The sequence below is a fragment of the Cetorhinus maximus genome, chromosome 2 (genome assembly GCF_964194155.1).
Source record: "Cetorhinus maximus chromosome 2, sCetMax3.hap1.1, whole genome shotgun sequence".
NCBI lineage: Eukaryota > Metazoa > Chordata > Chondrichthyes > Lamniformes > Cetorhinidae > Cetorhinus > Cetorhinus maximus.
In genome coordinates this window covers 202,709,735-202,737,522 of record NC_135880.1, presented here as the reverse complement: position 1 = coordinate 202,737,522, position 27,788 = coordinate 202,709,735, and the positions used below count along the sequence as shown (strand labels likewise).

Below are 27,788 nucleotides of genomic sequence, written 5' to 3'. Positions count from 1 at the left end.
GTTCTGGTACTTTTCCCTGTTTACTCAATTTTGATTAAGAGTGTAATCTATTACTTGTAACTGCTTTAGCCAGGGGAATCATCACCAGAACCTGCAGAGTAAATATTGAACTGAATACAATTGATTGTTATCTAATCAAAGGTCCAGTAAACATAAACTAAAAGAGTCTAGGCAGAGCGGCTTGAAATCATCACCTGAAACCCAATGAGCTAGATTTAATGCTTCCCCGACCAATTGAAAGTAGGAGAGCTCAAGGCCTGCCTGCATTTAATGCTCATTTAAAGGCCTAATCCCAGGGCCACTGGGATTTAACTTGTGGCAGGAGAGGCCAAGCACCCAGGCTGGCAAGTTTCCCTGGGCCCATCGGAGGACCCCTCAGTTTTAACCCATTCCCCCTCCCTCAGGTTGCCCCCCCACCCCCCCCACCCCATGACCTTTCAAAACTCAGCCCCCAGTTTCCTTGCCCCCCGCCCCCTCACCAAGGCCTGCCAGCTTGGCCTGAGTGAGACGTGTGCACCCGGACATTTACTCAAATTCCGATCCAGTGCGACTCACATCTGCCCCTGGAGTCCAGGAGAGCTGTTTGCCTCTGCTTGGCCTGTTGCTCTCTGAGCCTGGACCCTCCTGACCCAGAAGAATAGAAATTCTGCCTCCTGACTATTATTACCCAATTAGCCATTAAAGTGCTGCAGGGCAAGCTCGGCGGGATCCCCCCTCAACCTTTTAACCATGGGGCATGGGGAATCGGGCACCTCGTATAATTCAGCCCAATGTTACAGTATCACAACCATGAGCTCATTGCCTGTCTCATTTTCTTTTAAAAATTGAGGCAGTTTTTATTTGTAGAATTGCCCTAGTGTGCTTGGGAGGCATTCAATTTAATTACATTTATTCGTTCACGAGATGTGTGAGTCGCTGGCATGGCCAACATTTATTGCTTATCACTGGATCCCCTTCAGAAAGTGGTGGTGATCTGCCTTAACATGCCACAATTTGTGTGGTGCTTCTGGGTAGGGAGTCCAAGGGTTTTGACTTAGTGACGATGAAGGATTGGCAACGTATGCCCAAATTAGAATGGTGAGTGGCTTGGAGGGGAACTTGGAGGTAGGGGTGTTCCTAGGCACCTTAGCGCTTCTAGGTGGTAAAGGTTGTGGGTTTGGGGGGCTGCTGTTGAAGAAGCTTGGCAAGTTCCTACAGCAGGTATTGCAGATGGAAACACACTGCAGATACAGCGCATCAGTGCTGGAGGGAATGAATCAATCAGGCTGCTTTGTTCTAGATGGTGTTGAGCTTCTTGTTGGAGTTGCACTCATCCAGGCAAGTGGTGAGTATTCTTTCACACTCCTGACTTGGGGCATGTTCATGGAGGTATTAATGTCCACTGTAGTATCAATAATTAATTATGCATAAATTACAAAGACCTAAAGTTAATACGGTGCAATTACTCAAACTTGAATAATAATTCCCAATTTTGAGCTGTACTGTAATTTCACTTTATAGCTCTCATATTGTTATGACATGGCAGCTGATGTGTGCCAGGCAGATCAAATTCACGAAGAAAACTTGATCACGCGGTCACAATGGTTTTGCAATTTGTATTTATTTTGAGATGCGTGCCCTGAATTCAGTAGTAACAAGTCCACTAAGACTTAAGAGATTTTTTTATAAAACTAAATTAAACATGTATTAACAAAAGAAAAGATTTCAAACACATACATATTTCTACAAATCAGTACTATAATAACTCCTGAAACCCATAATTATTCTGGCTTCCAGTTATGCTCCCATTAAGGCAACGGTAAACAAAAATAGATTTAAACAGATCCAGGCAAGTCACCACAATACCCTGGACAGTAGAATTCAAAGTGGCTTTTCACAGCTTCAGTTTCTAAAGACAGCAGCTTAATGCGCAAATACTGGAGGCTTTTCACACTTCTGTTAAACCTTACAATGCCTTCCCTGACACATCACCTCAATCTTCTTTATACATGTTTCTCCCTTTTAATATAAATCCCATTGTTCCCGTATCTCTTTGGAACTTTACTTTTCTCATAATATAAATCTTTTCATGGTGCTATAGCTATCAGTAACCTTTGGGAAAAATAAACACACTGCTTGGCCTAGCTTCTCTGGCTAGGTGTAATATCATACCATCTTTCTGAAATTCAAACCACCTGATTTATCTAAAAATTCAATTTCTCCTCACCTCACCCTCTAAAATTTCAGCCAAGTTTATGTATTTAACATTTCGAACCTAGCTTCTTTTGATGAGCCAAAGCCTCCAGACCAGGGGCAGGATTTTGCCCTTGGTGGGAGTGCTGGGTGGGGGCGGACGGGGGGGCAGTCAGGAAGTCGCCTGCTGCCCGTGACCTGCTCCACAACGCGATTTCACGCTGGCGGGCCGATTAAGGCCTGCCCTGTGTGGATGGCGAGCGGCAGTGCTGAGCGCTGCCTGTGCGGACGGGGTGAGGAGGGAGAGCTGGGCCTAACGCGCAGTTCATGCATGCCTGAGAAAGAGCGCTTCAATCTCCCTGGGGCACGGAGCTGCCTCAGAGAGATTGAAGCGCCGTGTTAAAACAAAATGGAGAGAATGAAAATTTAATAGAACATGTCCCCTCATGTGACTCTGTCACATGAGCTGGGACATGTTTTTAATTCAAAAATAAAGTTTTTATTTAATGTTTATTCGCTTTAGGAAACCTCATCCCGCTCGTGGATGAGACTTCCTTAAAAAATGTAATGGCTGCTTGGCTTTGTGCCTGGGCAGCGTAAATTTGAATTTAATTAGACTGTTAATGGCGTTAATAGACCTTTTAATTAATGGCGGGCGCGCAGCTGACTCTGGCGCACACCCGCCAAATGAAATATCGCGAGACTGCGCAATGTAGTCAAGACAAACGCCCGACATCATCGCGTGTCATTTTACGCTCGGACGTGTCAGGCGCACGCCCACATGCTAAGCGTAATTCTGCCCCAGCTGTCTCCAATTCAATTAAATCCCACACAAGCACACACACACACACGCACACACACATAAACTATCCAAGCCCCACTATTAACCTACTTTTACAATTAATCACAATAATATTATGAGAATTATTATGTTTTTGTGACATAAGAAATTGTAAACTTAATGGGTAAAAGTTCATACATGTTTAGTTTGCTCTTTTGACCTCAGTGCAACTATTGGTATCAATTGCTCACTTGAGATTCGATTAGATTGACCTTCTCACTGGTTGTTGAACCGGATTGATTTAAGCTGACTGCTGCTTGCCGAATCACTCAGATCACTTTTTAATGAACAGAAACAATTGATGCTGTGACTGTTCAGAGCAGAGACAATGAATACCTGTCTTGAAGCTGCAAACGTCTGCTTTGACATTTTAATCTGGTGCCTTAATTAATACTGATCATGACTTGCACTTTTACACTGTGGTCCATTGCATCATCTGAAGTGCTTTATCTACTATTAGCCAGTTTGGCATGCAACAAGATAGATTTTGAGGCTCCCTCCCTGGTGGAAATGTGGCATTAAGGCACTGTAACTGTGAGTAATAAGTTACCACCCAGTCCCTTCCGACTATGTGGCTAACCCTATTTTTCCTGAGGCCCACTGCATTGGTGGACTAAGCACTGCCTGAGTCAGGCTATATCCCACTTTAATATGAAAATCAGGCTCCCAGGAAGCACACAGGACCCCGATTGTCATTTTAGGACAATAATGGTCAGAGTGTGGGCAATTCAGGATGAACAAAGTATCAGATGGTGGTCCAGCTGAAGAAATCACGCGCCCAAAAGCAACTTTTTGTGAGATAAGAATGAGCCAAATTGCTCCTTCAGTCTCAATAGAAACAACCTCAGCTGCAGTTTCACTGTTTCCCTCCCGTCTCGCGAAATGTGATCACTACACCGAAACCCGTTTTATCTTCTGGCCCTCACACTGGCTGGGCCACTCTCTCCATTTCACTGCAGCCCAAAGCTAACTGGCTGCCCGTAGCTAACTAACTGCCTCAAGGTGTGCGTTTTCCATTTGCAAGCTGCCAGTCTTATGCTAACAAAGTTTGTATCTCAAAATAGACTGGGCCTCCCAGCGACAGAGTAATGGGCTCACCCTTCCAACTGGCAAATGAAGCTGACTGGCAGACAAAATATAGATCTCAGTATCTGTTGCTATGTAGGTGAATACAGAATGCATACAGCAATAGCTTTCACAAACATCAATAAGCTAAGTGACAAGATAATCAACTTTTGCTGCAGTTGGTTCAGGGAGAGTTATTGGTCTGGGCACTGGAAGAACTCTTCAGGTAATAATACTGAATCTTTAGCTTGAAACACAGGTAACGGCAGAGGAGTTTTGCATGTCCATCAACTGGGTACAAGCAGGCAGTGGTAACTCAGAAATTGGCAATTCTAACTGTGTGAACCTGGATAGTCAGTGTTGGCAGGAATTGGAGTAAAGTTCATCGGGAATAGAAATCCTGATTCTGCCTTCAGCTGACATCCAGACAGAAACATTTTTCAAAATCGATCATGGCTAGAGAAGAAGAAGAGGAATCCTGGCTGTCTAGTTGATGTTAACTCAATCACAGGTCTGAGATCAAATCCGGAATCTTGACCAAGTACTACACCATGCAAGAACACAAGAACATGAACTACGAGCAGGAGTAGGCCATTCAGCTCTCGAGCTTGCTCTGCCATTCAGTAAGATCATGGCTGACCTGATTGTGGCCTCAGCTAATATTTCTGCTCTCAATAATCCTTGAGTCTGTTGTCACTCAACAACCTATCTGTTGAATGCTGATCACCAGTTTCTTGGGACTTATGAATCCGGGTTGCACGCATGTCTTGGGATGGCCAAGTTGGTATAATAGACAGAGTAGGTCAGCAGACAGTTCTTAGGTGGAACACATTCTGTTTATTTACAAAGGTATTCAGCAGCTACACTAGTGTGCTTTCAACTTAAACCCTGTCTCTACACTATCGACTCTAACTATAGACTACTGACAACTGAGGTAGCCCGCGCTACTCTGCTATTGGATACCAAGATTATGTGATCTTCCATTATAACATTCTTCTTAAAGGTATATTACACATCAGGTTACCACACTATCTAACTCAGTCTTGAATATATTCATGACCCAGCCTCTACTGCTCTCTGGGGAAGAGAATTCCAAAGACTGATAATTCTCCTCATCACAGCCTTAAATGGCAGACCCCTAATTTTTAAACTGTGTCCCCTAGTTCTAGACTCCCCATGTGCTGCCTTGACTATTGGACAGGCAGCTCAGATTATTTTAGACTTCACCATAACATTGTGATAAAATCTGTGCCTTTTGATGTTCTTTTGCAGAAAGGATTCCCCCAAGATCTTGCCGAATGTCCTGTATAAAATTGGCAATACTCCCCTCATCCGAATCAATAATATTGCAAAGGAGAATGGACTCAAATGTGAGCTATGTAAGTAATATCATGTTTCTGTTTCCCATGAATGAACTTAGATTCTTCAATGGACCCGTAACTTTCTAAGAATTTTTTTTGTGGTGTTACGGCATGTAAGCATGGCAGAGAGTGGAGACAAATGTTAGCCTGGGCCTGTAGTTTAGCTATTAATGTTGTGCTGCAATCATTCTGTTCCAATGTTTTGGGCAGCTGGTACAGTTCAAGTCATTGTATAAAAAAAAGTGCAAAAGTTCTATTGGTTGCAGTCAGATCAAAATTTGAGGGATTATTCTTCAATCAAACAGCCTTCGATTCGTTAATAAATTTCATAGGAAAACTCATTTTTAAATTGATATTCTGTAAAATGAATGTTTATGCAGAACTATTTTATTGAAACTTAGAATAACAATTAATATCTAACAGTAAAAGCCTCAGCGATCTAGTGGGAAATTTCTCAGGTTGCTATTTTTGGCAAAATTGTAAACAAGTTATAAAAATGTATTATGTCCTTTTGTATTCATTCTTGAGATGTGGGCAGTGCTGGCAAAGCTAGTATTTATTGCCCATCCATAATTGCCCTTGAGAAAGTGGTGGTGAGCTGCCTTCTTGAACCACTGCAGTCTGTGTGGCATAGGTACATCCACAGTGCTGTTAGGAAGGGAGTTCCAGGGTTTTGAATCAGTGACAGTGAAGGAACGACTATATAGTTCCAATTCAGCATGGTGAGTAACTCAGAGGGGAGCTTGTGGGTGGTGTGTTCTTATGCATCTGCAGTGCTTGTTCTTCTAGATGGTAAAGGGTGTGGGTTTGGAAGGTGCTGCTGAAGATGCTCCTTGGCAAGTTGCTGCAGTGTTAATTGTAGATAATACATACTGCTGCCAATGTGCACTGGCAGTGGAGGGAGTGAAATTTAAGATGGTGGATGAGGTGCCAATCAAGCAGATTGCTTTGTCCAGGATGGTGTCTGCTTACGTAATGTTGGAGCTGCACTCATCTAGGCAGTGAAGAGCATTCCATCACATTCCTGACTTGAGCCTTGTAGATGCTGGGCAGGGATTTGCTAGAAATAGGGGCTGGGGAATTTCCTCAGTATATTGTCAATGTCACAAATATATAATGACTAAAGGAGATCTTCCCCTAGTTGGCTTATAATAATGGAGAGTATCACATGAAAGAGTGAGGTATGATTTTAATCCTGTCAGTCTGGCGGAAACTGGGCTGCTTTGGGCTACTCTATGTTAGAAAAGATTCACAAAAGATTATTTTTAAAGATAGCATTACTACTACCAACTCCCATTATTTAATACGATATTTTGTGCTAATTTTTATTTGCACTTCCATCATTTTGGTTCTTTGTGCTAGATATTGGTAAAATGTTGGAACAGAAATAGCTAGAAACTCAGCTTCCCTAAGGTGACTTTTCTAACATCTTTTCTAGTGGCCAAGTGTGAATTCTTCAGTGCTAGTGGGAGCATTAAGGACCGCATTGCTTTACGAATGATTGAAGATGCTGAGAAGCAAGGGATTCTGAAACCAGGTGACGTGATCATTGAACCAACCTCAGGTAATACAGGTAAGAATTATTGTGACATCAGATGAATGATTTGCGTCTAAGTGGGTCATTGGACAACAACAAATGGAAGACAATAGGCCTCAGGAGATTCCAGCATATGCCTTCCTCAGTGGTGTATCCAGGCTCTGTCCTATTTTCCAAGTCTTCGGCTGAACTTGCAAGATTGCACCTGAAGGTCCCCGGCTTTTTGAAGCCAGTGGAACAGAAGTTGACATGTATTGCACCCATTTCCTGGGAGTAAAATGGCTGAAAAGCATATCAATTTAAAAGTGGGATGGCCTTCCCCAATCTGTGCTCAATTGGCCCCTAAGCTAAATTGGTGGAGGCCATTTTGCAGACGTCATGAGCGGCAAATTGTTGCAGCTTTCAATGCACTCTAGGTGCATTTTGACGATTGTGCCCCTATCAGAAACACCATGCCACTGAGCTTTAAACCACAACAATCAAAGAAACCTGCTCCATTTCATTGCTGCGGAAAATTGGTCAAAACATCCCAAAACATTACGCCTAAAAACTCATTGCATGCTGACTTCTGTGTTTAAATAATTGGCCAGCTCCTGGAAAGTACTCTAAGTGAACAGAAATTAAGGACCTAATGAAGGTGATACTGTAACTGGAGTAGGAACAAGTGGCCATGTTTCCAGATATGTATTCTTTCAGCTTTGCAATTGGCCTCTGCCCTAGGGCACCCAGTTCCATAGCCAACATCAGAATGGGATGTTGCTGGTTATTTTTGTTAGATATTTAAGGATTGGAATACATACCCTTGCAATTCATGTGAAATATTGCCTGCAGCAAAATAGCTAGGTTTTGAATTACATTCCTCCACCTTTAGTGAGTTATGTACTCCAATTGCAAGCTACAATATAAGAAACTGATTCCACTGACCAAATGAAAATCAGTGATGGAAAATCAGGAACCAGGACCAGCATTATTCCAGCTGGTAATCCATTAGATTCGAACGATCAATCATATTTGATGTTGAGTACTGCATTCTGGCCGCCCTAAGTGATTAAAAATATCCTCATCAACTCATATTTTCACAGGCATTGGCCTAGGCTTGGTGGCTGCTGTGAAAGGATATCGCTGTATTATCGTCATGCCAGAGAAAATGAGTTTAGAGAAGGTAAAAGTAACATGAAGAAACCCTGAATCTGAACAAAAGTCTCCATTTGGAAATATCCCACAGTGTGGCCTCAATTTATTTCAGATGCAACAAAGCTTCTGCTAGTGAATTAACCTGTTGAATGATTGCTCATAGCAACCCTTGACTCATATTATAGAGATCTGATAAGGCAATCTGAAATCACCCTCCGCCATTAAAAATGAAGTGTGGTCATCACCTTCATAGCCACGGAGAGAGCGTGGATACAGAACCATGGCTATTGGTTATCACATCGTAGATGAAAGAACTCCTTTAATGCCTCTGTGGTGAACAGTACTCTTTTTATACACATTCCTTCACCAAGGTTCTGATATGACCTATGGAGAGAGAAACAGAGTTAACGTTTCGAGTCCTCGAAACGTTAACCCTGTTTCTCTCTCCACAGATGCTGCCAGACCTGCTGAGTTTTTCCAGCATTTTCTGTTTTTATTTCAGAATTTCCTGCATCTGCAGTGTTTTGCTTTTATCTGATATGATCTGTGTTATCTGTATATTCTAAGGGGCAGTGGAGGAGGGTGGACAGGATAGAATATCTGACGCAGTCTGATTTTCCCTTTGCACTATCCTGCCCCTGCTGCTTCTCCTCCTCCATGTTCATGGTATACAAGGGAACATCATACTTGCTCTCGAGAATCCCTCACATTGAGGGCAGAGAGAATAGCTGAAAGTTTCTCAGTGGCCTCACCCTGTCTGAAGCAGTGAGGAGTACGCCTAGGTCTGTGTCGGTAAAATGCCAAAGCAGAAATGTTTAAAAGAACGTAATTCGCAGCTACAGAAGCTACAGCTGGAACTCTTCATATTCTTCAGAACCTCACAAACCCCCCCATTCCACCTGTGGCAGCTGACGCTGGCAACCGTTACATCTTGTAGTTCTTGAGCACTAAAATCTAGGATGAGGTTCCAGTGCAGTATGTGAGGAAGTACTGCATTAGACATTGGGTGGAATTGTCCCAGATTCGCCCGCCATGTCATCATCACTCTCAGCTCACGCTCACAAACCCATTACACATCTACAGGACTCTCATTCACTGCCAGTTCAAGGGACATCACCATTTACTCTCTCACACACACCTTCATCATCCTCATCCCATCCATGGGACCACTCACCACCCACGAATGCCAGGCATACTTCTCATCTGGCCTGGCAGATGTCCTGCTTACACCCACTCCATGTCCATTCATGCAGGACAAGCTGGCAACACAGCAAGAGGGATAAGCCGCAGACCGGTGGAGGAATGCCTGACATCAAGGTCCTCAGGGACTTTGAAAACAGAGCCACCCAGCAACAATCTGGACTGGCCCTGTGCTGACAATGAGGATCCAATAGTGCAACATTCATCAGACAACCATGCTGTGAGTAATGTATCCTGTTTTACAAGCCACTGCCATGCACTAAATATCTCCCCTTGCTTCTGCAGGCCCATCTGGGAAACTGTCGATGGAGTCCATGACCCAAGGCCTCCAATCAAGCCCCGAAGAAACCTCAGAAGATGAATCTGGAGGCACCCTCCTTGAAGTCTCATCACAGTGCTCACCCACACCCTCCACCAGCGCAGAGACACACACCTCGGTGGGACTTAGCTTTAGAGTAGCCTCGGGATCACAATCTGATATCGCACACTCTGATCCACAGCAGATGGCAGCAAGGAGTTCCCAGCTGTCCGGCAATTGGAGGCCAGACATTTGCCGAGTCGGAGTCAGATGATGAGCCTCTGGACTCATGTCACAGTTGCTGGAGCTGCAAAGGCAGGCTTGGGAACATCAGGAAGGGATGTCCGCTGCACTCCTCAGATTGCATGATACAATGGAGGAGCCCATCAGATTGAGGTGATAGCGCTGGTACACCAATGCACTGAGGTCAATACTGGTAGGATGGCAGCCGTCATGGCGACATTGGTCCAGGACTTTGCTCCTGCACAGCTGCGCAGGGTTAACTCCATCACTGATGCCAAGGCTGGCCTCCAACAGTAAGTATGCAAGTGGGGTGTGGGCAGCTCAATCTCACTCCAGCTACCCCTTCTCCTCAAGGAGTCAGCCAGGGGTCCTTGGGTACCCATAGGGAGGAGGATCAACAGGTATACTCCCCGGGCCATCCATCCAGGTGACTCTGGGAGTGTCCAGCCTATCCGACTCCCTGTGATTTCAGCAGCTTCAACTTCACAGGCCGTGGAGGGTGCCACTCTCACACAGCAAGACCCCAAAAGCAGGCCGGGGCCCTCCAAGTCTCGGCCCTCCAGAGGATGCCTGCCAAGGTTATCACAGACAGGTCACATCAGTCAGCAGGCTGCCTCCACCTCCACTGTGGATGTCTGGGGAGCACCAAGATGTAGCGGCAGGGTTAAGAATGTTAAGGAGATGTATTTGCACAGCCTGGGCACAGGTGTTAATCACTTGTTCATAATGTTCGCTATTGTCAATAAGCTCCCAAGAATGTCTTCCTGCTTATGGCTCCTTGTTCTGATGAGCAGTGTTCATGTCACTCAGATGAGAAACCTTTCTGCACAAGATAAAGGCAGGTGTCTCAGTCCAGGGCCTTTTCCCTGTGCTTTGTGTAACCTTCAGACCAAAGTGATGGTCCGGCCTCACAGTCACTGGACACATTACTGATGCCTGCACCTTAACAGTGCTTGTCATTGCAGCCAGAATGTAGTGGGCAGGTGCCACAGAATTCCATCATTCTCTCTGTGTGCTCTCAGTATCTTTAAGGTGAGGCTGGCCCCCATCTCTTCAGCATCTGTGACCAGTGATGCTGTGCTCCTGAAGGGGTCAGGTGCTGAAGACAGACAAAGGATCAGATGCTTTTAAAGATAGCTGCATCTCTATGATATGACCCTGATCACAGAGCATAAATGAGCTGCCATTGGCTAGACAGGAGTCAGACATTCTCAGGGGCTATGTGAAGATTTATGGAGTGTCCTCACTGCATGTCTTCATCATTCTCCTGCAATCGAGCGACTGTGGCCTCCACTGCATCTCCATGACAGAATCATTATCACAGAGGGTATGTGCACAGCCATAAATCAGGCTGGAGTCAAACGTTCATAGATGCAATGTGAGGAACTATCATGTCTCCTCACTGCATGTTGTCATCATCCTCCACAAATATAGCAGCTATGAAGGCCTCCCAAGCATGCCTGCCTTGTCCGGCCAGTGTGAGGGCCTCATCCCCATCAGCATCGCCTTCGAAGACCTCCTCGACTTCATCCCCATTGCTGTCTTCCTCATTGGAGGAGACATCCAGCTCCACCATCTCCTCCTCAGCCAGCTCCTCTCCCCATTGCAGTGCCAGGTTGTAGAGGATGCAGCAGATGACAACGATGCGTGACACCCTCTGTGGGCTATATTGCAGGGCTCCACCAGACCGGTCCAAGCACCAGAACCTCATTTCCAGCATCCCAATGGTTTGCTCCACCAAGTTGAGAGTTGCAGCATGAGCCTCGTTATACCTTCGCTCTGCTGCAGTTTGAAGCTGCTGCACGTGTGTCATCAGCCACGGCCTCTGTGGGCCCTTGTGCCCTACGAGCCAACCCAGCAGCTTCTGTGGACCCTGGAAGACGTCAGGGATCTGTGACCCTCTGAGGGTATAGGAGTCGTGCACACCCCCTGGAATCCGTGGCCGACCTGCAGGGTGCATTTGTGGTGGTCGCACACCAGATGCACATTCAGCAAATGGAATCCCCTGTGGTTGACATAGTTGACCGTGTGTTGCGACGGAGATCTGAGTGCCACATGAGTGCAGTCAATCGCACCCTGCACTTGTGGGAAACCCGAGATCTGGGCAAATCTTATCGCTCTTTCATCCTGGCTGTCCTGGTCCCTGGCGAAACAAAGTTGTGTGCACTCGCATCTGTGACCTCATGGATGCATTTGTGAGTGAAGGCTGCTGATATCCCACAGAGGTCACCTGTGGAGCTTTGAAAGGAGTCCCTGTCACTTTCACGGCCACAGACAGTCGATACCCTTCATATTCCTGGGGCGCCAAATGCTGCAGTTGCTGGCAGATGTGACCCACCAGTTCCCTAGACATGCGCAGTCTTTGACGACACTGGTTTTTGGTCATCTGTAAGGATGAAAGGTGGCGTCTATAGAATCTGGGACTAGCTAGGTGTCGACCAGCGACTGCTCACTTTGGCTCTTCAGCAGCGTGCACAGGAGCCCCAACCGCTCCTTCTTTCTGAGGGTGCTGCTTCTCCCTCTGCGCAGCCAGGTACCTCAGCCACTCTCTTCTCCGTCCCCTCTGCTCTCTGTAAGCCACGAGGCACACAGCTAGTTCACCAGGCTCCATTATCCTGATGTGCTCCTCTTACAGGATGAAAGAGAGAGTAGGTGTGTTAACATGGGTGTACTAAGAACCTGTCTTGGTTAAGTCTGAGGCCCCTTTAATGCATCCAGGAGAGCGCTGGCCACCACTTGGATGGCCAGAGATTAGTGCGCTGCATGGCTACCCAAAACCCCACCCATCTCCACCCCTTCCCACCTGACCGATTGGCAGCAACTTTGCCCATTGGGCTGCATGCTGTGGTCTCAGCTCAGGCGCAGGCGTTCACCTAACCCACACTGCAAGGCTGCATTGTTAGCTTAAACCATGGGGGAGACTGGTCCAAACCGGGATGCTGACCTCTCAAGCTGCTGTGAGCACCTCCACCAGTGACTGCTCCATGGCCAGCTTTAGCGAGGAGATTGTACAACGTATGCAGTCATTCAACTGTTCTGCAGTCCACTAAAATGCTCTTTACATTGCAGTCTGTGCCCAAGGGGTAAAAAACTCTGGAACACGTGCCTCTGTGTTGTTTCAGTGGACAGAGAATCTAGAAGCCCGAATCCAAACATATGAATGTTGCTGCGCCTGAACTTTCCCAGCTGAAGTGAAATGTTCACTTTATACAAGGTGTCCCTCATGCTTGGCCACTTCCCTCACCCACCACCCTACTCCACCTCGAATGCTTGTGCGCCACATTAAACCGCAGCGCAGCCCTAGCCCCTCTCAACGTGCCTCAACTGCAGGCCAGCCCTTGCCCCTCCACCCCCTGCATCCCCTGCTCCCCACCACCCCCCTCCCCCAACCACAAGTTGCCTCAACCCTGAAGTCCAACAGGTGAGCCTGGCAAACCCTGCGCAATGTTACTGTGTACTCACCTCCAAGTTCCCCTCAAAGTGCAGCCTGTAAAGTGCATGCCTTTTACATGCTGTTGTGAAACACGCTGATGTGTTTTCCGTCAGCGTGTGTGGATGATGCAGTGGGGGGATGGGTGGGTGCTGATTCCGGCGGGCTGGCCTAATAATGATATGCCGATGTATTATAACAAAATTCCTGATTTCCAATGGCGGGAAATGCGGCCCTCCATCTGTGGGCTGAGCGGACCATCGCAAACTGGTTTCACGCCGTCGTGAAACCAAACGCTCCATACTGTCCACTAACGCCACTGAACACGCCCGACACCAGTAGGGCCGGAAAAACACGGCCATTGTCTGCTCTATCTTTGGATGTAAAAGATCCCATGGCATTATTTTGAAGAAGAGTAGAAGAGTGATCCTCCGTGTCCTGGCCAATGATTATCCTTCAATCAACATCACTAACAGAAATTGTCCAGTCATTATCACATTGATGTTTCTGGGAGTTTGCTGTGTGAAGATTAGTTCCCACATTTCCTACATTACATGAATAAGGGGAAGGCAGAGTTGAGATAGAAAATCAGCCACAGCCTTATTGAATGTCAGAACAGGCTCTAGGGCCCAAATGGGCTACTCCGATTCCTATTTCTTATTACAATAGTGACTACACTTCAAATCTACCTCATTGACTGAAAAGTGCTTTGGGTCATCCTGAGATCATGAAAGGCACTATTTAAATGCGAGTGTTTTTTTTCTTTTCTGTCGCTGCCCATCATTATAATACATTTAAATAACCTCACTTAGGACTTGTGGGCCAAAAAAGAGCTAAGGAAATTGGAAGCACTTGATTTTGGGGTGGAAAACCAGAATAAACATTTCCTGCCCCATTTTGCAACCAAAAGTGGATGCTTGTCCAAATTAGACATTGACATTACACAAAAATGGCAGGGTGTTCTAGTTCATTAGTACGTTTTGATGTGTCAGTATGTTTTTATTATGGGAGCAGTGTTCCTTCCAAATTTCAACAGTACCTTTTTAATGTTGCACTGATTAGCAACAATTTCCCAACTCTTTTCCCTTTGTGTAGGCCGATATTTTAAATGCCCTGGGGGTTGAAGTGGTCCGGACACCAAATGCTGCAAACCTCAATAGTCCTGACTCTCACATTGGAATGGCCTGGAAACTGAAGAATGAGATTCCTAACTCACATGTGTTTGATCAGGTGAAAACTCATCTTTCAGTACGTCTACTGTAAACCTGCTGTACCTTTCATATTACAACAGTATATTGTGCAATGTTATATTTTAAAAAGCGCATCTAGCAGAACTTTGACACCCTCATCGGGTGGGTGGAGGGGTTACAGGGTGGGGGATCAGGCCATTGAAGTTCAAATAAAGTACAGTAAAACTTTCAGAGAGCTTCAACCTTATCATTGAAATTTCACCCCTCTAATACCCTAGGAAGTTATAAGACCTGTCTATAAATCTGTTGCTTTGATTTAAATGGAAATGTGAATGTCAATATTTATTTTATCCTCAGTATCAAAATGCTGGCAATCCATTAGTGCATTATGACATTACTGCAGAGGAAATTCTGGATCAGTGTGATGGTAAGTACAATGGATAGTGATTCTTTGTAGGAACTATTCTTAACTTACCTAAAAACGCATGGAGCATAGGGTGTCCTAGAGGTATTGTAGGCTGTTATAATGACTGAACAGTAAGCTCCATGTTATCCATACTATGATTGCATGCTAGATTTCATTGAAGAACAACACAAGCCACAATGTAGTTGCCAAGTGGATAGAAGTCCTCAGATCTCTTGCCCTACTAAGCCTGAGGTCTAATGCAAACTGTGATGAAGTTCCAGGAATGTTCATGTTGGTGCATCAGGATGTCATTGTCACAATCAGTTGATTCAGTTGTACACAAGTTTCTTACTTACTAAATTTACATCCTGTTAGAATTTGCATTTAAACTGGAAACTTTAATGCTGGGGCTTATTTTATTCCTTTGACTTTGATAGATAGTTAATACACCCCCAGATTGAGCTTCTCCCTTCATGCCTATGGACTTAACTCTGGTGTAAACCAGAGTAATTCCAAGATCTTTCCTCTTCATTACCAATATGTTACTGCCTCTTAACAACATCCACAAGCACTTGGGTCAGCTTCTATATGTACATTGATGACGCCCATCTCAAACTCTCTACCATCAACATTGTCTTTAGGGCTGTTTTACCAAATGACTGCCTATCTATCATCAAGTGCTGGATGATTCCTAATTCGCTACAGCTCAGTGCCAGCAAAATTGAAATCATCCGACTTGCCCATACCTATATGTCTCTGCTATTGACTTGATAAACATTACCTGGATGTTTGTTCAGGCTAAGCCCTGTCATATCACAGTATTCTGTTCAACCCCCCTAGTTCAGCTTTGTGTGCCATATTTGGTCCGTTGCAATCTCTGGAATATTTGCCAGTCACACCTCTATGCTATACTATGTGCCAAAATTTATATCCACAACTGCAAGACAGAGAACAATAACTCCTCGAATGCTTTCCTCAAAATATCCCACCCCCACCCTTCTCACTTGAGCTCATCCAAAACCACACAGCCTGAGATTTTACCTATTCAAAGTCCTGAGCATTTGTTACCTAGTCTTTGCCAGGCTCCTTGTTCCTCAACTCAGACTTCAAGATCTTTGTCCTCACTTTTAAGCCCCTCTACAGTCTTGCCCTATCCCGTCTTCTCTAGCCATATGTCCCGTCCAAATCCTGTGTTCCTCCTACTCTGGGTGGCCCATCCTCTCTCTGATCCACCAATGAATGGTAACCTTTCTAGCCCCTACATCCCACCCTCTGGAACTCTCTTCTTAAATCATTTTGCTTTTCTGCTCTTTTTCTTCCAAATAACCATTCAATAATGGTCCTGCTTTTTTCCCATTTTTACTCTTTCTCTCTCTCTCTCTTCAGCTACCATGCCCTAAGAGGGTGACCATGGACCTCCATATTAATCTTGCTGTGGAGCATGGATCATCTTCATTGGTGGTACATTCATCCAGTTTGCAAGATTCTTTAGAAAGATCATTCATTGTTGACCCCAATCTCTTTTACCATCGATCTTTCCCATCAGCATCAGACTTTCTAACTCATGATTTCTTATTATGCGTCCAAGAAATTCCAATTGTCTTTTCCTGATCTTGATCAGCAGGGTTCGTTTGGTCTCAGATTTTACTAACGCCTCTTCATTGCTAATGTTACTTGACCAAGACATCTTCATTACTTGCCTCAAAAACCACAACTCTGCATCCTCAATTTTTCTCTGCATTGCTTCACTGATAATCCAATGCTCGCTTCCATATGCCAAAATTGGTGTGATGTAGCACATCACCCTTTACTTTCTGTTAATTCATTTATAACCCGCCAGATGTTTACAGGGGGTATATTATTTGTGGTGGTGCAGGCAGATTTTTCAAACTGAATTAATCAACATAGTCACAGCACCTATCCACGGCTCTCAGTATAGAGCAAGTATCTCTGTGATCTTATTGAAATCTAATCCTGCTAAGGTGACTCTTTGCTGCTGGCTTGAGCATAACGAATCTCATAAGACTGCCCTATATTCAGGCAGCAATACAATACTAAAAACATCATGAAAGGTGTTTTTCCAATGAAATAATTGGCTAATTTCTAATTCCATAATTTGACAGACTCATAACCCTAAGATTGAGTTTCTACTTTGTTTTGTCTTCATAGGAAAAGTTGACATTTTGGTAGCAGGCGCTGGAACTGGTGGTACCCTCACTGGCATAGCAAGGAAATTCAAGGAAAAGTGTCCCAGCTGCAAGGTATTTCATGTTATAGAGAACAAATTAATACTGATAGAGTAAAGCCACGTCGCTAATACTGAATTTACCATTGTCCTTCAAGATGAAAGGGATAATTGAAAAACAGGATGACAATTGCTTTTGTAGCATAAAAAGTAACAGTGCCAATTAAAAAAAAAATTCATTCATGGGATGTGGGTGTCGCTGGCTAGGCCAGCATTTATTGCCCATCCCTAATTGTCCTTGAGAAGGTGGTGGTGAGCTGCCTTCTTGAACTGCTGTGGTCCTTGTGATGTAGGTATAACCATAATGCTGTTAGGATAGGAGTCCCAGGATTTTGACCTAGCGACAGTGAAGAAAAGGCAATATATTTCCAAGTCAGGGTAGTGAGCGGCTTGGAGGGGAACTTCCAAGTGGTGGTGTTCCCATTTGTCTGCTGCCCTTGTTCTACTTGATGGTAGTGGCCGTGGGTTTGGAAGGTGCCACTTGAGGAGCCTTGGTGAGTTTCTGCAGTGCATCTTGTAGATGGTACACACTGCTGCCACTGTGTGTTGATGGTGGAGGGAGTGAATATCTGTGGATGGGGTGCCAATCAAGTGGGCTGCTTTGTCCTGAATGGTGTGAAGCTTCTTGAGCTTTGTTGGAGCTGCACTCATCCAGGCAGGTGGAGAGTATTCCATCACACTCCTGACTTGTGCCTTGTAGATGTGGACAGGCTTTGGGGAGTCAGGAGGTGAATTACTCATCGCAGGATTCCTAGCCTCTGACCTGCTCTTGTAACCACACTATTTGTATGATTAGTCCAGTTCAGTTTCTGGTCAATGGTAACCCCCAGGATGTTGAAAGTGGGGAATTCAGCGATGGTAATGCCACTGAAGGGGCAATGGCTAGATTCTGTCTTGTTGGAGATGGTCATTGCCTGGAACTTGTGTGGTGCAAATGTTACTTGCACTTATCAGCCCAATCCTGGATATTGTCCAGGTCTTGCTGCAATTGGACATGGACTGCTTCAATACCTGAGGAGTCGCAAATGTGCTGAACATTGTGCAATCATCAGCAAACATCCCCACCTCTGACCTTACGATGGAAGGAAGGTCATTGATGAAGCAGCTGAAGGTGATTGGGCTGAGGACACTACCCTGAGGAACTCCTGCAGTGATTTCCTGGAACTGAGATGATTGACCTCCAACAACCATAGCCATCTTCCTTTGCACTAGATATGACTCCAACCAACGGAGAGTGTTCCCCCTGATTCCCATTGACTCCTGTTTTGCTAGGGCTCCTTGATGCCACACTCAGTCAAATGTGGCCTTGATGTCAAGGGCAGTCAGTCTCACCTCACCTCTGGAGTTCAGCTTTTGTTTCCATGTTTGAACCAAAGCTGTAATTAGGTCAGGAGCTAAGTGACCCTGGCGGAACCCAAACTGAGAGCCAGTGAGCAGATTATTGTTAAGAAAGTGCCATTTAATAGCACAACTGATGACCCCTTCCATCACTTTACTGATGATCAAGAGTAGGCTAATGGGGCAGTAAATGGCCTGGTTGGATTTTTCATTCTTTTTGTGTACAGGACATACCTGGGCAATTTTCCACATTGCTAAATAGATGCCAATGTTGTAGCTGTACCGGAACAGCTTGGATTTGGTGCAGTAAGCTCTGGAGCACAAGTTTTCAGCACTATTGCTGGAATAGTGTCAGGGCCCATAGCCTTTTCAGTGTCCATTGCCTTCAGCTGTTTCTTGACATCACGTGGAGTGAATCCAATTGACTGAAGACTGACATTGTGATACTGGAGACCTCCAGAGGAGGTCAAGGTGGATCATTTCTGGCTGAAGATTGTTGCAAATGCTTCAGCCTTATCTTTTGCACTGATGTGTTGGGCTCCTTCATCATTGATGATGTGGAACATCTTCCTCCAGTGAATTGTTTAATTGTCCACCACCATTTGTGTTTGGATGTGGCAGGACTGCAGAGCTTAGATCTGATCCGTTGGTTGTGGAATCGCTCAGCCCTGTCTATCGCTTGCTGCTTATGCTGTTTGGCACTCAAGTAGTCCTGTGTTGTAGCTTCACCAGGTTCACACCTCATTTTTAGGTGTTGCTCCTGGCATGCCCTCCTGCAACCTTCATTGAACCAGTGTTGATTCTCTGGCTTGGGGTAATGATAGAGTGGGGGATATGCCAGACCATGAGGTTACAGATTGTGGTTGAGTGCAATTCTGCTGCTGTTGATGGCCCATAGCGCCTCATGTTGCCTAGTCTTGAGTTGCGAGATCTGTTCTAAATCTATTCCATTTAGCACAGTGGTAGTGCCACACAACAGGATGGAGGGCATCCTCAATGTGAAGACAGGACTCGGTCTCCACAAAGACTGTGCGGTGGTCACTCTTACTGATATTGTCATTGGCAGATGCATATGTGGCAGGTAGGTAGGTGAGGATGAGGTCAAGTATGTTTTTCCCTCTTGTTGATTCCCTCACCACCTTCTGCAGACCCAGTTTAGCAGCGATATCCTTTAGGACTTGGCCAGCTCAGTTCAGTAGTGGTGCTACCGAGCCACCCTTGTCCCCCAGCCAGAGTTCTGTGCCCTTGCCGGCCTCAATGCTTCCTTCAAGTGGTTTTTGACATGGAGGAGTACTGATTCATGAGCTGAGGGAGGACAGTAAGTGATAGCCAACAGGAGGTTTCCTTGCCCATGTTTGACCTGATGCCATGAGACTTCATGGCATCCAGAGTTGATGTTGAGGACTTCCGGGGCAACTTCCTCCAGACTGAATAGTACTGTGCCGCTACCTTTGCTGGATCTGTCATGCTGGTGAGACATACCCAGTGATGGTGATGGTGGTACAAAAACAAAAATTGCTGGAAAAACTCAGCAGATCTGACAGCATCTGCGGAGAGGAATATAATTAATGTTTTGAGTCCGTTTGACTCTTCATCAGATGGTGATGGTGGTGTCTGGGACATTATCTGTAAGGTATGATTGCATGAGTATGATTATATCTGGCTTTTGCTTGACTAGTCTGTGTGTGAAAGAGAGCTGTCCTAATTTTGCACAAGCCCCCAGTTAGTCAGAAGGGCTTTGCAGGGTCGACAGGGCTATGTTTGCTGTTGTTTCCGGTACCTATGTCGATGCCACGTGGTCCATCCCGTTTCATTCCTTATTGACTTTCTCGCTGTTTGATACAACTGAGCAGCTTGCTAACCATTTCAGAGAGCACTTATTAGACAACCACATTGCTATGAGCCTGGAGTCACAAGTAGGCCAAGCTAGGTAAAGGACAACAGATTTCCAGATGAGTTTTTACAATAATTGACAATGGTTTCATGGTCATCATTAGACTTTTAATTCCAGATTTTTATTGATTGTGTTGTAATATGTATGTCTCAATGATGAGATATTGAGATTTGTATATTTAATCATGAACTGATAGTTAACCTTTAACTATTTACAGATCCAAAGTATGGTCATGCTTGGAGCTGTTACCTCCATGCAGGCTGGTTTCAGAGTATTCTCTCTCAACTGTTCTCTCAGTCTATTACCATGTGGCTCTATGCATTATACCATAGGTGGTGCTATTCTCCAGTCCCACTTTAACTCATGTTCTGACGAGCACCTTTAAATTACAATGGCATGCAAGTACATGCAACATCATGCAACAGATTGAATTCAAATTCCATGATTCGAACCCTGGGTCTCTGGATTACTAGTCCATTGACAATACTACTACGCCACTACCTCCCCTGTAATAATATGTCAGGTCTGCCTGTTAAATAATTGTTATTACTAATGTTAGAGTAATTAATTTGGGTTTATCGAGGTACTACAGACATCTATCTGGTTATGCATGAATGAATCCAAGATAGCTCATCTTCAATTTTGGGGGTTTTGGTGCCTTGGATTTTACACTCACCAGAAGGAAGAATATTCAGCCAAGAAAATGAAACACACTTGAAATACCATAAAACAGTCCCAGGTCTGTGCAGCAGAGTTGGATGATACTCAATCTTGCATGTCTCAACCCTAACCCTGACAACACCAGGATAACATTTTCTATTTCCCACAATATCCATTCTTTGGTCCCCTGAGTGAACCTGCTAATATTGCATTGGTGTTATACTTTGGCTCTATGCCATAACAAAATTTTGAAGTGTGTTGTTATCAAACTCCTGCCACTAAAATTTGTCTTTTGCTGTCTCATATTACTTGTCACACTTACAATGACAAGGGTCTGTGCTACCAACATTACACAGCACTTAAAGCACATACATCACTGAAATCTCAGCAGTGCATTGCTGCTACATTTGATTGAGAGCTCACAAACCTAATTCTAAGGTCAGAACTGAAAAAACTGGCCATTTTACCTAACCAGAACTCTGCTACAATTTCCATTAAAATTTAAAATCTTAGTCAAGTCTGGAAAATGTAATTGTTTTTCTTTATTCTTGTTAGATCATTGCTGTTGATCCTGAAGGTTCAATCATGGCTGAACCAGAAGAACTGAATCTCGCAGACAAGACTTCATATGAAGTGGAAGGAATTGGCCATACATTTATACCCACAGTAATGGACAGAAAAGTATGTCTTAGCACCCCAGATAATGGTCATAATTATTTAAAGGTCTCATTACTGACAATTTATTATAAAATGAGGACAATGTGATATTTAGGGTCGGTTCAGCTTGAGTCTTGGTTAAAAATGTCAACATTTAAGGCTAATTTCATTATAAATGCTTTCCATTTGCAAATAAATCCAAAATTGTTTTCAGTAATGATGAGCGCGGGAAGGACAACTTGCGTTCCTGCTTTGCATTATATTTTAGAAATTATTTATGGCATAGGTTCTTTCAAAAGGCAGCAAGCGTCACTCATTTGAGGTTCAAGCTGTATACAATTTGGAAGAGTGCAATGTAAATGAATAAGAAGAGGTTACTCAGCTAAGTGAGCCTGCTGCTTTCAACAGACCATGCCTAATTCTCCATCAAAGTCTCTTGAAAAAATGAACTATGGCCTATTAAGGGGCTGGTTGGCAGCTTGTTCCAAAACCTTTGCTTCTGCTTTGGACAAAGTGCATGGGGATGGCAGGATGATGGTTCTTTTTCTGATGCTCCCTTTTTCTGTAGGAACATAGCTGATTCATATCACAACTGATTGATGTGGGATAGGCAGATGTGAACCATCACAAAATATAGAAGTGTTGTTGTTACCAAACTCTTTCCAATAAAATGCATGCAGTGCTTCCTTGCCCAATAATAGCGTGTACCTCAAGATACAATGAATTAAATGCTCCTTGTGGCAAACTGACAACTTCTTAAAGAACTAATGAGACTGAGCAGCTAAGAAAATGTTATTTTTATCTTCAGCCTAATTCTTCAAAACAACACTGTCCCACATAATAGTAACAAGGGTGTTCTTTCTCAAAAAGGTGATTGACAAATGGGTGAAGACTAATGATGCAGAAAGCTTTGCAATGGCTCGGATGTTGATCAGAAAAGAAGGATTGCTGTGTGGTAAACCATGTTTCAGATAGTATTTACATGATTTTTTTTCTGCTTTGATACCAAATGAGATTCACAACATGCATCTTTCCAACAGCCCCATTTCCCAGGTGGGGGTTATATTGAATTGCGGGACTTATTGCTGTTTGATTTTAACATGCCGAATAAAGATGTTCTGAAATTGGTCTTAAGCACAACTGGAAGGTTGAGTAATCAATTTCTCATGGTATGTTATTTTTGACTAGAGTAGCTCCTTGATAATTACCAGCATTATGTTGTACACAATCATTAAAAGCAGACCTTGTAGAGAAAAGTTGCCTGACATGTGCCATAATGGATTAGAGTCATAGAGTCATAGAGTTTTACAGCACGGAAAGAGGCCCTTCGGCCTATTTTGTCCACGCTGGTCATCAATCCCCCATTTTATCTAATCCCATTTTCCTACACTTGGCCTGTGGCCTTGTATGCTATGGCATTTCAAGTGTTTGTCTAAATACTTCTTAAATGTTGTGAGGGTTCCTGCCTCTACCATCCTTTCAGGCAGTGAGTTCCAGATACCTCCCACCCTCTGGGTGAAAATTTTTTTCCTCAAATCCCCTCTACACCACCTGCCCCTTACCTTAAATCTATGCCCCCTGGTTATTGACCCCTCCGCTAAGGAGAAAAGTTTCTTCCTATCTAACATACCTACGCCCCTCATAATTTTGTACACTGCAATCAGGTCCCCCCTCAGCATTCTCAGCTCTAAGGAAAACAACCCCAGCTTATCTAGTCTCTCTTCATAGCTGAAACGCTCCAGCCCAGGCAACATCCTGGTGAATCCGCTCTGCACCCTCTCCAGTGCAATCACATCCTTCCTATAATGTGGCAACCAGAACTGCACACAGTACTCCAGATGTGGCCTAACTAATGCTTTATACAGCTCCATCATAACCTCCCTGCTCTTGTATTTAATGTCTCGACTAATAAAGGCAAGTATCCCATATGCCTTCTTAACCACCTTATCTACCTGTGCTGCTGCCTTCAGGGATCTATGGACAAGCACACCAAGGTCTTTCTGATCCTCTGTACTTCCTAGGGCCCTACCATTCATCGTGTACTTCCTTGCCTTATTACTCCTCCCAAAATGCATCACCTCACACTTCTCAGGATTAAATTCCATTTGCCACTGTTCTGCCCACCTGATCAGCCCATCTATATCATCCTGTAGTTTAAGGCTTTCCTCCTCGCTATTTACCACACCACCAATTTTCATGTCATCTGCGAACTTACTGATCATACCTCCCACATTCATGTCTAGATCATTAATGTGCACTACAAACAGCAAGGGATCCAGCACTAAACCCTGCGGTAAGCCACTGGACACCGACTTCCAGTCACAAAAACATCACCCTCCGCCTCTTGCCACTAAGCCAACTTTGGATCTAATTTGCCAAATTGCACTGGATCCCATGGGCTCTTACCATGCGAGACCTTGTCAAAAGCCTTACTGAAGTCCATTTAGACTACATCAACTGCACTACCCTCATCTACACGTCTAGTCACCTCCTCAAAAAATTAAATCAAATTTGTTAGACATGATCTCCCCCTGACACAACCATGCTGACTACCCTTGCTTCTTCAAGTGGAAATTAATTCCGTCCCTCAGAATTTTTTCCAAAAATTTCCTTACCACTGACGTTAGACTCACTGGCCTATAGTTCCCTTGTTTATCCCTAACAACCTGCTTGAATAATGGTACCACATTCGCTGTCCTCCAGTCCTCTGGCACTTCTCCTGTGGCCAGAGAGGATTTGAAAATGAATGTCAGGGCCCCTGCAATCTCCTCCCTTGTCTCCCATAGCAGCCTGGGATACATCTCATCTGGACCTGGGGAATTTACCCAATTTTAAGCCCACTAAAACCGCTAATACCTCCTCCCTCTCAATGCTAATTTGTTCAAGTATATCACACTCCCCCTCCCTGATTTCTATATCTACATCATCCTTCTCTATAGTGAATACAAATGCAAAGAACTCATTTAAAACCTTACCTATGTCTTCTGGCTCCTCACACAGATTGCCACTTCGGTTCCTAATGGGCCCTATTCTTTCCTTGGTTATCCTCTTGCTCCTAATATACTTATGAAATGCCTTTGGATTTTCCTTTATTTTACTCGCCAGTATTTTTTCTTGCCCCCATCTTCGCTCTCCCAATTTATTTTTTAAGTAACCCCCCTGTACTTCTTATACTCCTCTAGGGCTTTCATGTTTTGAGCCCTCGGTATCTACCATAAGCTTCCCTTTTTTCTCCTTATCCAATCCTGTACATTCCTCAACATCGGGTTCTCTGGACTTGTTGGTCCCACCCTTCACCTTTATGGGGACATGTTGACCCTGCACTCTCATTATTTCCTTTCTGAATGACTCCCACTGCTGTGATGTAGATTTTTCTACAAGTAGCTGCTCCCAGTCCACTTCGGCCAGATCCTGTCTTATCATATTAAAATCGGCCTTCCCCTAATTCAGAACCTTTATTGTCGGTCTATCTTTGCCCCTTTCCATAACTATCTTAAATCTTACTGAGTTATGGTCACTATCACCAAAATGCTCCCCATTGACATTTCCACCTCTTGCCCAGTTTTGTTCCCTAAAACTAGATCCAGTACCTCCCCATCTATTGTAGTACTTTCTACGTACTGGCTTAAAAAGCTCTCCTGAATATATATTTAAGAATTCTGCCCCCTCTAAGCCTTTCACACTTTGCCTATCCCAATTAATATTAAGGAAGTTGAAATCCCCTCCTTTTATTACCCTATTATTTTTACACTTCTCTGAGATTTGCCTACAAAAAAGCCCTTCTATCTCTCCCTGACTGTTTGGGGGTCTATAGTACACTCCCAGCAATGTGATTGCCCCTTTTTGTTTTTAAGTTCTACCCAAATGGCCTCATTTGAGGAACCTTCTAAGATATTATCCCTCCTTATTGCAGTAATTGACTCCTTGATCAATATTTCAACACCACCCCCTCTTTTACAACCCCTGCCCCCAGTCTCACCTGAAGATTCTATACCCTGGAACATTGAGCTACCAGTCATGCCCCTCCCTCAACCATGTCTCCATGATAGCAAGGATATCATATCCCCATGTATTAATTAACACTCTCAACTCATCTGCCTTACTCACAAGACTCCTTGCATTAAAATCAATGCCACCCAGCCTTGCTATGCTCCCTTGTGCCTTAACTTGACTCTATATACTCTGCCTTCCAAACTGACTTGGTTTTCCTTCTATACTTGTCTGTACGTAACCCCCTACTATACCTCCAATCTGTATCCCACCGTCCTGCCAAATTAGTTTAAACCCCCACCAACAGCACTAGCAAACTCCCTGCAAGGATATTGGTCCCATTCCGGTTCAGGTGCAACCCATCGGACTTGTACAGGTCCCACTTTCCCCAGCAATGGATCCAGTGATCCAGGAATCTAAAGCCCTCCCTCCTGCACCAACTCTTCAGCCACCTATTCATCTGCTCTATCCATCTATTCCTATACTAACTAGCATGTGGCACCAGGAGTAATCCAGAGATTACAGCCTTTGAGGCCCTGCTTTTCAATTTGCTATCTAGCTCCCTAAATTCTTTTTGCAGGACCTCATCCCTCTTTCTACCTATGTTGTTGTTACCAATGTGAACCACAATCTCTTTTACCCTCCCCCTTCAGAGTGCCCTGCAGCCGTACAATGATATCCTTGACCCTGGCCTCAGGGAGGCAACATACCATCCTGGAGTCACGTCTGCGGCTGCAGAAGTGCCTGTCTGTACCCCTCACTTCTGAGTCTCCTACCACCATAGATCTTCCTCTCTTTCTCCTCCTGCCTTGTGCAGCGGGGCTCTGGCTGCAATCCCCAAAGGAGCCATCACTCTCACCGTTTTCCAACACAGAAAAACTGTTCTTGAGTGAGATGAACTCTGGGGCTTTCCTGACTACCTCCCTTCTTCTGACTGGTGGTTACCCGTTCCTCCTCCGACTGTACTTCCTTAAGCTGCGGGGTGACAACGTCTAAAAATGTGCTATCCGTGTAACTCTCGGCCTCGTGGATGCAATGTTGTGCCCCCAGCCGATGCTCAAGCTCCGAAACCCGGTGCTCAAGCTGGTCAAACCGGTGGCGCTTCCTGCAGATGTGGTCATCCAGACTGCCAGGAGCGTCTAAGACTTCCCACATTCTGCAGGCCGTGCACCACATGGGACTGAGCTCCCGTGCCTTACCTTTAGTTAAAGTATTCTTACCATAAATTTATGCCAAGTAGAAAATGATTTAAGCTTCTTTCTTTTAAAAAAAACACTAGAACATTCCTTAGTGCAGTTTTAAAGTGGAAAAAAACAACTTAACCACTACCTACCAATCAGCTCTCTGCTTTGCGCCGACATCACTTTCGTCAGCCTTTTCGAATTCTGGTGGGTTTCCTGTTTTATCTCCCGAACTCTCACTGTTTTATCTCCCGAACTCTCACTGTTTTATCTCCTGCACTCTTGCTGTTTTACCTCCTGAACTCTTGCTGTTTTATCCCCCGATTCTTGAGCCTTAATGATAGTCATGACCTTAAAGCATGGTTCAGTACTTGTGTTGCATTGCATGAACTCATATTTCAATCTCATCCACCTGATATGTTGTAGCAGTTACCTTGGAGAATTTGATGGGCATTGAAGTCATGGAGTCATTATCATTAGTTAAATGACCGACCAAGAAGTCACTGGCTGTATGGAATCAGCTGGTTTAATGAACCCATTGGTAGGGCCTCAAAATGTAATTCATGATGCCCCTTCCCCCCACCCTGCCTTTTTACACATTAAATCCCATCAGCAAAAGAGGGCAGTTCAGTGCCACCATATAAAGAGTGAGTCTTATCCTACAGCTATCATGAAAGAAATGATAGAACAATAAGTTTAAGAGAAGTGGTTTTGGATTTGCATCTTGGTTATTTCCAAATTAAACTGATCACCAAAACAAAATTCTTGTTGTATTTGTAATTGAATACATTTTATTTAAATTTTGGGACACATCTTGCAAGTAACCAGCGGATATGCAAAATCACAAGTGCGCTACCTGCTATTGATATCCACATGCTGGGAGAGAGCCTGAAGCAATTTTCCCTTAATATCATACAATTTTGATTATAAGATTAACTAGGCTAAA

At 44.4% G+C, this 27,788-nt stretch overlaps 1 protein-coding gene across 1 annotated transcript in view; it reads left to right on the top strand.

Annotated features, from left to right (window-relative positions):
• The window catches only part of LOC144689758 (cystathionine beta-synthase-like), a 64,571-nt gene that overhangs the window by 25,168 nt on the left and 11,615 nt on the right, over positions 1–27,788 (top strand). Inside the window, exons 2-9 of the mRNA XM_078557140.1 lie at positions 5,351–5,457; positions 6,878–7,012; positions 8,059–8,138; positions 14,377–14,511; positions 14,829–14,898; positions 17,047–17,138; positions 21,570–21,695; positions 22,542–22,626. Of these exons, the coding sequence (XP_078413266.1) occupies positions 5,351–5,457; positions 6,878–7,012; positions 8,059–8,138; positions 14,377–14,511; positions 14,829–14,898; positions 17,047–17,138; positions 21,570–21,695; positions 22,542–22,626 (830 nt within the window). The remainder of the gene's footprint in view (positions 1–5,350; positions 5,458–6,877; positions 7,013–8,058; positions 8,139–14,376; positions 14,512–14,828; positions 14,899–17,046; positions 17,139–21,569; positions 21,696–22,541; positions 22,627–27,788) is intronic.